Source organism: Varanus komodoensis, unplaced genomic scaffold, assembly GCF_004798865.1.
Source record: "Varanus komodoensis strain SLA01 unplaced genomic scaffold, ASM479886v1 scaffold41, whole genome shotgun sequence".
NCBI lineage: Eukaryota > Metazoa > Chordata > Lepidosauria > Squamata > Varanidae > Varanus > Varanus komodoensis.
In genome coordinates this window covers 4,299,822-4,313,012 of record NW_025335954.1, presented here as the reverse complement: position 1 = coordinate 4,313,012, position 13,191 = coordinate 4,299,822, and the positions used below count along the sequence as shown (strand labels likewise).

Sequence of the window (13,191 nt, the reverse complement as noted above, 5' to 3'; positions counted from 1 at the left end):
ACTGACTTACCCCAATTACTGCAATCAGGCTGAAGTTCAAATGGCAGATTTTTCAAACAGATGTTGAAAAGACTGTGGCTAAATAGAAAGCTGAAATACAACCTCCCCACCTCCACCCTCAAAATCTGCCAGGTTGAAACTGGAGACAAAATAGGCTCAGAGGACTGTTTTAAACAATAGCCATAACAGTGGTAGCTTCCCCAACTTACAACATTTCCTGGATGTCTAGTACTTGGTTGGTCTTACAGAGTATTGCCAAACGTTTTCTTCAAATCCTGAGTCTAGAATCCAGTAATGTATCCTGGTAATCTGTTCCAGGCACTCACAAATCCACAGTTGGGCAATACCTTTATTAGACCCAACCAAAGTGCCATAAAAACGTCATTGAGTGCTCAGTGAAGAACTCTAGAGAACTTAAAAGCCAGCACGTTTTTTTGTGATTGTGTGGTTGGTCCTGTTCAAAGGTGGATTTGGGATTTTTCCCTCCTCATGGACCAAGACTGCTCCTTTCAGTGATTGTTATTTTTGTGTGTGTTTCCACGGTACAGACTGGTTGAGATCACCCTGGTTCCAGTTGCTTTTCTTTTTGCATTGCAGAACTTTGCTGCCACGGCTGATTTTGGGGGGACCCTGCTGGAGCAGACGCTAGGCAGGGTACGGTCAGACAAAATGCCCCCCTGCTCCCCTCAGCAAGGATGGACTCGGGGTACTTTCCTCCCCTTGTACAGTCCTCTGGCAGCAGGGGAACCTGGCTCCCAGGGAGAGATGGAACTCGCCTGGCAAGAAATCCTGTCCATCTCAGAGTTGCAGGTAAGCATGGGCTGATTAATGGCCCAAGATGCACAGTAGCTTTTTGGAGACGATGTAGTTGCATTGATACTACTTTACAGCTAAGAGGAATGATTTTTGCTGCATGTTGCAAATAAAGGAAGATGGAAGTAGCAGCAATGGGGAGAGAGTGTGTTGGTTATTCAAACTACAGGGTGATAAGAACTCTCTCTCCCCCATGGAGAGAAACACACTCTCTGACCATTTGAAGGACAAATAGAGGGGCAGCTTGAGGTTCTCAAGGTAGTTTTCTGAGACCTTTCACTTAATAAAAGTCCTCTGCAAGTGATCAGTCTGGGTTTTGGGAAAAGTAGGACAGAAATAGGGAGTAGGGTAAATGAAGGGGTGGCAGCAGGGCCGTGTTAACAGCATTATGGGCCCTGAACAAAGCAGTGTACTGGGGCCCCTACGACAGCTACAACTACTGTTACTTTTGGAAGTTTTCCCATTTTCAAAGGGTTAACATACACAGATTTGTATGGGGCCCACAGGCAAGTGCCGATCAGGCCCATGCGTTAAGATGGCCCTGGGTGGCAGAAAGATGTGTGGGGAGGGACAGAGGAAGGAAAAGGGGCAGCTGCACCCATTTTTGGCTAGTATGTGTCTCCAACAGATTACTTCCAAACAGATCCCTTCTTAGCCAAAGAAAAGGCTCCCACTTCCTGGACTAATTGCTATATCTGCATCCAATATATTTGGAGAATAGCTGGGACAGGAGCCCATTGCTGGAGTTTCCTTTCCTTCTTTCAGAGTTGCAGGAAATTTGGAAAAGGGATTATGACTCATTGGAAGAAATGTGGAAGGCTCGCTGCTAAGGGTGTGTTTACATGCATTCCATTTGCACCTCTAGTAGACCAGTGTTATTTGTATTATTTCACAAACTTGCAATGCCTGTTTGTTTGTACAGAGATAACAGAGTGGCAAAGGATATTTGCGTGTACACCCCACTTGCATCCACTTTGCCTGGATATTTGTTTTAAGATACTTAGGACATTCATTATGAGTCAAAGTCTCATTTGTTTTATGGTATTTCAATGGATTGTTCATACTTAGTTCAGAAACAACAACAAACAAATGTTTAGGAGCTAACTATGGAAAGGCAATTTTCAGGGACCTCCTCCTACCCTTCCTTCTTGTTCTTTATCTTTAGCTGTATCTCTGCTAGACAGGAGCACTTCAGATAGGACTGGGCAAAGTAGGACACATGGTCACCCTGTCTCAAAGTGTGTCCTGTTCTTTTCCCATCTAAAAAGGGTGCAGAACTTCATGGGCAACAAGATTATAATGGTATTTCCAGTTTTATCAGGCTATTAAAAATATCCAGAGGGTGCAGTACAGGGCAGAATTTTGTTAAGTTCCCATATTTGTAGACTGTATTAGTTTCTTAATCTAAGAATTATTTGGTCAGCAATTGGAGTTTTGGGGTGCTGTATGAAACAGGAAGTCATAGCTTCTATGAAGTTAGCCAGGTGGCCTGAGGTAAGTCACTATCTCAGTCTCATTTTATGTATGTCATACACAGAAACCACTAAAAAGAACATATAGATATGCTGCAAAAATTTTTTACTAGCCCAGCAATACTTGAGTTCTGTGTCACATTATGGAGAGGTAAGAAAGAATTGATCACAATGCCTCTTAACTGCACAGAAGTGCAGCTAGGACTGGATGTCAGAGCCAAAGTTCAGGGTCTCTGACCACCAAGCAAGTGTTAGGTGCTAGGGATGGCAGCACATAGGCCTGGTATCAGCACTTGGTCAGGTTTAGACTCACCAGGCCTGCACTACTCATCGTATTAGTCTTTAAAAAAATAGTCCTGGGCAGCTGGCCCAGAATATAGATTGCTATTAACTTTATTTGAAATATATTCTCTTTTTCTATTAAAATGGTACGTATTTCAAAGTAATTGTTTAGCATGAGGGCAACAAAAGCAACCTCTATTTTATTCCTGTAGTAACCATGGTGTTAGGTGACATTAACATGTATAAAGTAAGGTTGCTTACCTGTAACTGATGTTCTTTGAATGATCATCCATGCATATTCACACATATGGGCTCCGCGCCTGCGTGGGGCCTGCTGTCAGGAAGACTTTCCTAGCTAAACTCATTCTGGTGGGAGCCCATTCCTCCTCCCCCCCCCTCAATATAGGAGGGGCTCCCACCATTTTCTCCAGTTCTCATGACACTGACTTTTTGGGCTCAGAACCAGGGAGGAATCATGGGTAATGCCCCAACCTACATCATCCTGGTACAGGTGCTGGGGGAAAGAAGAAAGGAACTGAGGCTGTCAACATCAACATGAGGTCAGTGGGTGGGCTGTGTGGATGTACAGATGACCACTTGAAGAATGTCAATTACAGGTAAAAACCTTACTTTCTTCTTTGTGGTCTCCGTGGATCACACATATGGGTGACTAGAGAGCTTACCTCAAAACAGAGGAGGGCAGGTGTTGTCAGTGGAGGACCAGTGAGAGCACCACTCAGCTGAAAAGAGTAATCCTACCTGGTGCAGACATCAAGGTGACAGTGCTGGATGAAGGACAACGGGGTGGACCATGTCGCTGCTCTGCAGAAGGATGCCAGGATGCAGCGCTGTAGACATTGACACTGTCCTGGTAACATGCACCCTCTGTCATTCAGGGAACTGCAGTCTGGACTGCTGTTTGATGGTCTTGATGACTCAGTGTGCAGCCTATTCAGGGCTGATTGACTTACCTTTAGAATATCCACCATACGCAACAAAGAGTCTTTGGGACCAGTGGAAGGATTTGGTATAGGTATAACAGAAAGCCAGCTGGGAGAACTCCTATCCAGAAATCGCTGGTCCAGAAACCCTGGACCAGCCACTGGATCCAGCACATGACAAACTCAAGCTTGGGGAAACAAACAACTTTATTAAAAGGTTAAAAATAGGGGTGGAGGGACTAAAACATACAAGTCTAAAAGGATAAAATCTGGGAAGAGGGACAAGCAAGGGTGAAAGCAGATTTGGACAGCAACAACAAAAAAAGTTAGAGCCAACCAAGAACCCCACTCCTGGGGTTGTTGACCCCCTCAGACAATAAAACATAAAAAAGTCTTCCATCTTAGTCTAGGCACAATAATTCTACTTTCTAACAGCACAGCAAAGCAGGATACCATATCGATCATCAATACAGAGGATTGGGAACAGGACAGAACCTCCCCAAGTGATGAACCAAACACTTCTTGGAGCTTTAAACCCCTCCCCAGCCTTGGTCAGCTGACCGTGAGCCTAATTCCCAGTCTCCAGGGTTCACCCATTCACTCCCAGTGCAGGCCATCAATTCGTTGTCACTGGTTATCTCCTGTGATTAATTGAAAGTTCTTGCCTCCCTAGCCTGAGAGGGAGGTGAAGATCTCGCCAAGGCCTTGACCACAGGAATGCCAAGCACCGCATATGTCCAGGGTATGCAGGGCTGACTCCACTGGCAAGGATGGAGACTGGGAAGAATGTTGGCAAGACAACGTCCTGGTTCAAGTGGAACTGCAATACGATGTCTGGGAGTAATGTTTGCTCAGGCCACAGAAACACTTTGTCTGCAAGAAAGTGAGGAATGGTGGAATGAAATGCAGAGCACAGTGGTCACTTGCTAGCCTGGCTGAAGTGATTGCTACCAGATCTTCCATGAATGGAGGCAAAAGTTCATGGGGGCCAAAGGCTCAAAGGAGGCTGCATAAGTGCCTGCATGACTACTGACAGGCTCTCTCCTGGCACAAAGAAATGAGGGTGTGGGACCAGATTATGCAGACTTCCCATGAATTGACAGGACAGCAGATGCAATACTAAGAGAAGACTGTCAACCATCCTGTGGAACAACGAGATTGCCGCCAGATATGCCTTAATGGAGGATGGTGCAGGTCTCTGGAGTGCTGCACATGGAGGAAGCTGAGGATGTGATTGGTGGATGGCTCCCCCCGCCACCCACCCACACACACAGAGCGAGAGAGAGATCCATTTCACCATGTAGGGACTCGTGTTTGGTTGCAGGGCTGCATCTAGGGTTGCCTGTATCATGGAATGGATAGGGAGGTTCCAGTCTACTGGCCAATCCCTCATGTAGTGAGGGAGATGGTCCTGACGTCTGGGCACAAGAGCATCCCTCAGTCCAAAAGATGATGGCTAGTCTTGAAGGGAGTTGAAAAAAATAGTGGTTGGACAGGAGGAGGAGCTGTGTGATGAGGATTCAGGATATTGCTTTCCTCCAGATCTTTTCCAGGCTCCCGGTGATCAGCAGGAACAGTGGCAACAGTAGAGAAGGACTGCATCTTTCACTGAGCTCTGGCTGAGCCCAGCTCAGGAGGAGAAGGGGTGCCCCATGTTTCAAAGGGCTGTGTCAGGACTTCTGTTTGTAGCTCCCATCCAAGGGTCCTTTCCTGCTCAGGGTGTCTACTGTGACATTGAGAGTCCTGGCCAGGTGAATGACTATGATGGCAATGCCTCTCTTGAAGTACCGCTCCCAGATCTGCAAAGTCTGGGATATGGATTGTATTCCATCTTGCTTGTTCAGGTAGCACACCATCATAGTGTTGTCCATGATGACCTGAACATGCTTGTCTTTGAGGTGGAATGCAATTAGTACCCTCTGGACCTCAAGGATATCCAAGTACGTAGTTTATATGCTCCTTCTGATCCCAATTCATCCTGATTCCATGGGTACCGATGTTGATGCAGTGCATTCCTCAGCCTGGGTGTGACACATCCACAGTCAGAGTTCAGTCCAGTTCCTTCAGTGGGAATACAGGAGCACCAGCTGCTTTCAGGATGAATCTTGCTGGGGCCAGTAGGCGTGCATGAACCAGAGCTGCAGTGGCTGCATCCATAGCTTGGTGAACAGGACAACTGAGACCATTGCTGTCATGAGCTCCAGGAGCTGTTGCATCGTCGCCATGGATTTGACCTGGAGTCTGAGGCAAAGTTGAGCAGTGCCACTGCTCTGTCTGCTGGTAGGTGGACCTGTGCCTTCATCACATTGAACCTTGCCCCATTGTAGTCAATTGAGGTGAATCAGCCTCCTTGATGCAACCATGGCAGAAGATTCCGCACTAGACTATGTGGAACTTCTTATGGGGGATGAAGAATTTCATGTCCAGCAGGTCTGGGATGGTCCTTCTTCGGTACTGTAGAGTACTGAGAGTAGAATCCATAGCAGAGACAAGATGAAGGAATGGGCTTTGACAACAGCAAGGCTATTTCCTTCATCAGCACAGGAGAGGGTGATGTCAAGTGCTGGGAACTGAAAGTCGGTCACCACTGGTTCCACCAGGAGCATCACAGGAAGCATTGCAGGAACTGGCACATGAATGGACACAGGTGGTGCTGGTGGAGTGATGGACTAGTGGCTTCTTTCGAACCAGGTCCATGCAGCTAAAAGGGGACTGACAGGCTGCAGTGGTCAGCAGTGTCACCTCTTGGTGTCCAGTCTCCTCTTCTGTGCCAGTTGTTCACCAGTACAAGCATTGAAGAGGCCTTCACCAACAAAGAGCAGCTCCTTGATCTGGCTGCAAACCTCCTGAGAGATGCTTGCTTCTCAGTGACTGTGGGGATGTTGCAGAAGGAATGGGATGTCGCATGCCTGGACTTTGTACAGGCTTTCCAACCAGCTGGATGTTGGTTGCAGCTATGTTGGCATCTTCCACGGATCTTTCATGCACTGCATCCTCTGTGAATCCAGTCCAAGCAGCAATGCCATCCAGAGAACCTTCCTAGGACTTTAGAGAGGGGGATCCTGGGTCCTGCGCAGAAATGATGTCTTTGGGCAAGTAGGTGAGCACCTCCTTGAGGAGCAGTGGTGAGTATGAGGCTGAGGCATGGTCATCTGGGTCTGAGAGCAATGAATCTCCAGCTGGTGAGGAAGGCTGCTGGGGGTGGGGCATGGCAGACAGCTGTGATGTGGGAACAGGTGCAGGAACTGTGGGGAAAGGGACCCTCACTTGCTCTGGGCGGTAGATAGATACATTTGTCTCACCATTCTGGCCCTCCGTCGTTTTGTGGCCTTTCTGGGCTTCTTCACCCTGCATTCCTCCTCATCCATGCATCCAAACAAGGGTATAGTCAGGAGGGGGAGGGCGGCCGGTGGAGATCCAGCAGCCAAGGACAAATGCTGGGAGAAAGGAGCCATCCATGAGATGGAGGTGCACTTCAGCAGCTGTGCCATAGCCAAGTCAGTGGCCATGAGGGTGCAGCTCTACAATCTTGCTCTAAGTCAGCCTGCTTGGTTCTTCCAGGCCTGGGGTGGTCTTCTCCCAGGCAGAAGAGGCACAGAGGGTGATCGTTGATGGAAGGTAGATAGCTTCCACAGTGAACACATTTCCTTTTGGATGTTTTGAGTACCATCAAGGAGAGAGATGAAAGGTAAGACAAAAGAATTGACCCAAAAGAGTCAATGAAAAATGATGATGATGATATCATTGACTCTCTATATAATATTTATCTAGAAATAATACTAACATAAAATAAAAGCCCATACGTATCATTGACTCTTTTGGGTCAATCCTTTTGTCCTTTATTACTATTAATAATAATTTTGGATAAAGTTAGGGGGAAAGGGGGGCTTCATTTATACAATATAAATGATCCACAAACTGAGCATAAAAGCATAGTTAAAATTAAACATTAAAAGTACGGAAGAATAAAAAGGTCTTGACCTGGTGCCGAAAAGCATATAATGTTGGTGCCAGGCGGACCTCTCTGGGGAGAGCATTCCATAGCTGGGGCACCACTGCAGAGAAAGCCCTCCTCCGAGTATGTTCTCTCCTAACCTCCTTCAAGGAGGGTTCTTGGAGCAGGACTTCTGCTGCAGATCTTAAGGAGTGGGTGGGCATATAGGGAAAAAGGCGTTCCTTTAGGTATCCTGGTCCCAAGCCATTTAGGACTTTATAGGTCAATACCAGCACCTTAAATTGGGCCCGGGCTTCAGTTGGAAGCCAGTGAGGCTGATAAAGGACCAGCATTACATGAGAATAGCAGCCGGCCCCCAGCAGCAATCTGGGAGCTCTGTTCTGAACCAACTGAAGTATCTGGACCGTCTTTAAGGGCAACTCCTATTAAATACAGTGCATAAAATTTCCTAGTGGCACCACTGTTGAACTGCACTTTGATGCTTTTCCTTGTTGCTGTTCTTAGAGGCATGTGGCATGTTCGGGCTGTCCCCTGGTAGTGATGCTGCTTTTTAAAAAAGACTGGAATATGAGTAAGAGTAAAAATTCTCCTAGTCAATGCTCTTTGGAGTTGCGATATAAAACTTCTTTCTGTGGTAGATAATCACTATACACATTAGAGTATTTTGTTTTCTTTTCCCAGTAAGAATTGACATATGTTTATAGTATGAAGGGAGGTATATCCCCTTTAGAGTCTCATTCCCCTTTAGAGACCTTTAGAGTCTCATTCTAAAGGTCTCATAAGCCAATTGCATTTCATTATTAGAGTGCAATCCTATGAATGTTTAGGCAAAAAGAAGTCTTAAGCTCCTAGCTTGCATTGGTTTGTGCCCTTAGCAGTTACCTGCTTTAATTAGAAAGATTTGGAGTGAGGCATCCCTATAAAAGAGCGGAAATGGGTATAGTGGAATATATCAAAACCATTAGTAATGACTGATTTGAAAGAAATTTAGCCAGTATCAATGGCATTTGACTTGGAATAGAGTAAGCCTGATTTATATTACAATTTCTGATTTATGTTGCCAGCTTGTTGGTTGTGGGGGAGAGGAGTGTCACACTGGTCTTTTGCATGTATATTGAAATTGTGCAGTTATACCATCATTATGGACTAATATTTTGAATCTGAAATCTGCAAAATCTTGAGGTAGCACCATTGTACTATCTTAACATTTGATTTATCGATACTGACCTTGAAGAAACCTGCTGAAGACAGCAAAAAATGTGCATAGCAGCAATTTGAAAGAAAGTTGCACCAGAAATCCAAATCTGAACAGCATGATACTTATTATAGAAAATGAAGGCAAAGACAGCAGATGAATTTATTCAAAAATAGACCTTATTCATGATGTTCTGAAATAGCAAATGTCAGGCTAAGAATCAATCATGTATTTTCCTTTTCTTAATGTGGGGCATTTCTTATTATTTTTGTATGTGTATCATTTTTATATGTAATTCTATTTACACAAAATTAAAACTTAAATATATTATTACAGAAATTTTAAACTGACCAGTGGAACATGCACTCTCTAATGTAAACCACCCAGACAGCCCAATGGACTATGGGGTGGTATAGAAGTGTAACAAACAAACAAACAAACCAATGAATGAGCTCATTTTGGGTTCCACCTAGGCTTCTAGCAAGCACTCCTGCTTTAATTGCTCATGTTAAACATATAGTAGCTACCCGCACTCAGTTTCCTTTTGTCTTTTCATTTTAAAAGATTTTTTTTGTCAAACCTTGAAGCTCCCTCAAGGATGCCAATATCTCAGTCTTGCTTTCCAGGAGCCCCATTTGTCAGCACTTCTCACAGGTTCACTGGTACAGGGAATGATTTGGATCAGTTTCTTGTAGGCTTTAGATGGAGTGTTCTTGCCTTCCACACCTTCCAATCATCCTTGCACTTGTTGTATCCAGAAATAGAACAGACTTTACTGCCTTTTTGGAAGCGTTAAGGCAGGCCCTGGTGGATTTCAGCTGCAGTCCCATGTTTAGCTGAACATAAATCCCATTTAATGTAGGAGGAATTACTTCTGAGTTGACATGCCCATGATCCTGGTGATGAAAAACTAAGCAGAGAGGGTAGGAAAATACATGAGTAGAGCTACAGAAAGCCACAACTTGCATGTATGGTTAGGCACCATACAGAGGCGTGGACAGAGTGCCAGTTGTGGGCAGGCAGGTATCCATTACGCACAGCTGCCTCTTTAATCTCCACTCTCCCAACACTGCCCCCATTCAGTAACTGACCCTGGGGAGCAGTAAGGTGGGGGACATGGTATACAATGGGCGATCTGTGTGATGGGATGAATCACCCTTTTGTTCTTAGGGGGAATATTATCAACCCATCCATCTCAGCCAGGGAGGCACCTGCACAGTCCTTTAGCTCCCCTTCCAGCTTCCCTACTCCTCAAATGATGTATTATGGAGCAGGATGAATTAAGGGAAGCTTGGGAATGAGTCTCAAGGGTGTTAAAGCTCCCTCCTATGTGGTATTAAAAGAACCATGTGAATAAATAAATGGGAAAAACAGTTTATTACATAAAACTAAATGAATCTGTTGAAATTGAACCCAGGAAACACCTGAACCTTAATGAGTTAAACTAGAGAAATGGCGGACTCCTATTTAGCAGAGAATTAATGGAGCTTAGTGGATAGGTAGCTAAAAAATAGGCTGGGCTAGGAGCCCAGCAGTCCTGTTTTGTTTTGTTTTTTGCTAAGCTCTGCTCCTGACTCTTAGATTCTGAAATAAAATCTCTTCCCTTTAAACCTCGACTATGTCTCCAGACATCCTTCTATGGTAGAATACTGATCTTTAAGCCTTGCTGCTGCTTCTGAGCATCTCTCTCTCATTCCTACAGGGCCTTGAAATTCCAAGTGAAAATTGCTATGATACTGCTGCATGTGGCCACGCACAACAGATGATACAGCCTCCTATGTATGGGCCATGCACAGGGACAGGAGACAGTTCAATTTCCAGCTACAGCCATCCTATTTCAGCGTATGAGCGTCCATACCCAGAAACCCTGCCAGCCCCTTGTACTCTCTACAGCTATACCAGCATGCTAATCTCATCCTCCCTTGAGCCTCCAGGACCTGGTACCCTAGGTGGATATAAAGGGGTATCAGAAATGGTGCTGGATAGGGACTTGACCAGCAGCTATGGATGCCAGGAACCTTGCAAACCCCAGGAAGACCTAGAATCAGACTCTGGATTGTCACTTAACTACAGTGATGCAGAGTCTCTGGAGGCAGAGGGGCTGGAGCGAGCAGAGTATACATCACTCTACCCTATGGACCAGGTACCAGCGTACCCCATGTTGGCCCCTGTGCAAGAGATGTCATTCATTGACCCACACCCAGAACATTCCTTTGAAAAGGGACGGAGTCCACGGGCAGAGCTGGCTGGTAGTCGGGATGAACGTCGAGCTCTAGCCATGAAAATCCCTTTCCCTGTTGACAAGATCATTAACCTGCCGGTGGATGACTTCAATGAGCTGGTGTCACGCTTCCCACTGAGTGAACCTCAGCTGGCACTGGTCCGGGATATCCGTCGTCGTGGCAAGAACAAAGTAGCAGCTCAAAATTGCCGTAAGCGCAAACTGGAAACCCTGGTGCACCTGGAGCGAGAGCTGGATGAGCTGAGCCGTGAACGGCAACGCCTCTTAAGGGACCGTGGAGAGTTTAATCGGACTCTGACACTCACCAAGCAGAAGCTGGGAGCGCTTTACCACCAGGTTTTTTGCATGTTGCGTGATGAAGCTGGGAACACCTACTCCCCAGAGGAGTATGTGCTACAGCTCACTGTGGATGGTAGTGTCTTCCTTGCACCACGCAACAAACAGCTGGACAATTCCACTGACTGAATACAACAGCCTGTGGTGAGAACTGAATGGAGTCAGTTGACCCAACACAAGTGACCCATCATAGTTTTCCAATAGTCACATTTGAAGCTACCCAAGAGAGGTCAAATTTGCAACTGCAAGCTCTATGACACTTAAACAGGTACATAAATTTTAAAAGGGGTTTCTGGCCTAATTCAACCTTCTCTCTTTAATCTTATTTGCTTAATCCCTGCACACAATCTTAGGTCTTTGCCAGTGATGTGGGTTTTTGGAAAATGGAATTTCCACACTATTCCTATGTATAATATATAGTACATAATATTTCACATTTCAGTTAAAAGAAATAGTGCTTAGCAGGCAATTTTAGGAAGAGGAAAGGCTGGGGCTCTAAGCCCAAACTCAAAATAATTCAAGTAGGTATTTCTCATCTCACAACACATTGTTATCCGGGCAAAAAGGCAAAACATTATCTAAAGACTTTCATATATCCCAAGCAGCAAGTTTAACCCTTTGCCATCTACCATCTGAAATCTGTCTAAATTCTTTTCAGCATAAACTAGGGCCCTTTTTGAAAAGTAACCAGGATTTCCTTACCTGGCTACAAAGCCTGCTTCAGATTTTTGGTTTTTTTAATGAGGCTACATGAAAGGCTGAAAGGTATCTGCACAAAGCAACTATGAGATGCAGAATTCAAGAATCTTTATTATGTTCATCTAACATGATTGCATAACTTACTGTAAATCTCAGGAAGGGGAAAGGAGCTACTCAAGACGTATCTACCAACCTACTGCTCTACAAAACAATTAACTTCTGAGGTTAACAAGTTACCTCGATGCCCTACTTTGATGGGGAACCTGGCTGTGACTCAAAAAGTCCAGGCATTTATCCCACACCACCACCAAGTGAATCTGGTACTACATAAACAAATCTGAAGGTGGGACCAGGTCACGTACCCAATATACATTTCAGATAGCTGTGAACTACCCATGGTTTTATGATAGCCTATGCTTTATGTAGATGAATCTCTACTATAAACAATGTAATATCTAAAATGCATGCTCCTTATCAAGAGTATATAAATATTTGTTATTAAATAAAACAGGACACCGGCATCGTCCAAAAGAAATGTATTGCAGTATTGGGCAAAATATGTTTGCACGTAAGATGATGATCCAGGTGCTACTGATAGTTTGCCTCATATGTTAACTTATAGCAACATGTATAGCTTGCAAGGTATTTCAGGTTACCAGCTACTTGTGAATAGTTGCACTTATTCTTTGTACAGAATAAACTCCAGGCTGACGGGTTAAATCATGCATCAAGTAGCCTTAAGTATCTCCACTGCAGTAGACAAAGTGTAATAGTAGTTTTAGTCATCAGTTATACCAAGGTAAGCAGAATATTTGCCCCCAAATTCAACTGAAAGATGGGCCACACAAGAGCTGGGTTTGCAATGGCACAGCATCCAAGATGTCTACGTATTTTTTGGTTGTGACTGCTCAAGCCCAATGCTCTAAAGCCGGGCCACATGACCCCCCTGAAGTACTCCACCAATACAAGAAAAGCAGCAATATATGTCAGGTTCATAGAGGGAGTCTCTCTCCTCCTCCCAGTTTCAGTAACCCTGCAGCAACCAGTACCACTGGCTTTTGCAGTGCTCAACTAAAGCAAAAGCAGGAATGCCTGCTGAAGTTGCTGGGTACATCCTTGTGCATATGTATGTACAAGCCCAGAAATGTTGCCCTTGTGGCCAGAACAGTTGTGAACAACCTTTAAGGCAGAGATATAAATCTCTATTAGGGAGCTGGGGCCTCTTTCTCCCTTTGCTTCAGGAAACACTGAAGAGT

The 13,191-nt window shown here is 45.0% G+C and overlaps 1 protein-coding gene across 1 annotated transcript in view; it reads left to right on the top strand.

Moving 5' to 3' along the window:
• The window catches only part of NFE2 (nuclear factor, erythroid 2), a 29,171-nt gene extending 16,701 nt beyond the window's left edge, over positions 1 to 12,470 (top strand). Inside the window, exons 3-4 of the mRNA XM_044443262.1 lie at positions 598 to 810; positions 10,361 to 12,470. Coding sequence (XP_044299197.1) covers positions 598 to 810; positions 10,361 to 11,365 — 1,218 coding nt within the window. The 3' untranslated portion in view covers positions 11,366 to 12,470. The remainder of the gene's footprint in view (positions 1 to 597; positions 811 to 10,360) is intronic.
• The last annotated feature ends 721 nt before the right edge of the window (positions 12,471 to 13,191 follow it).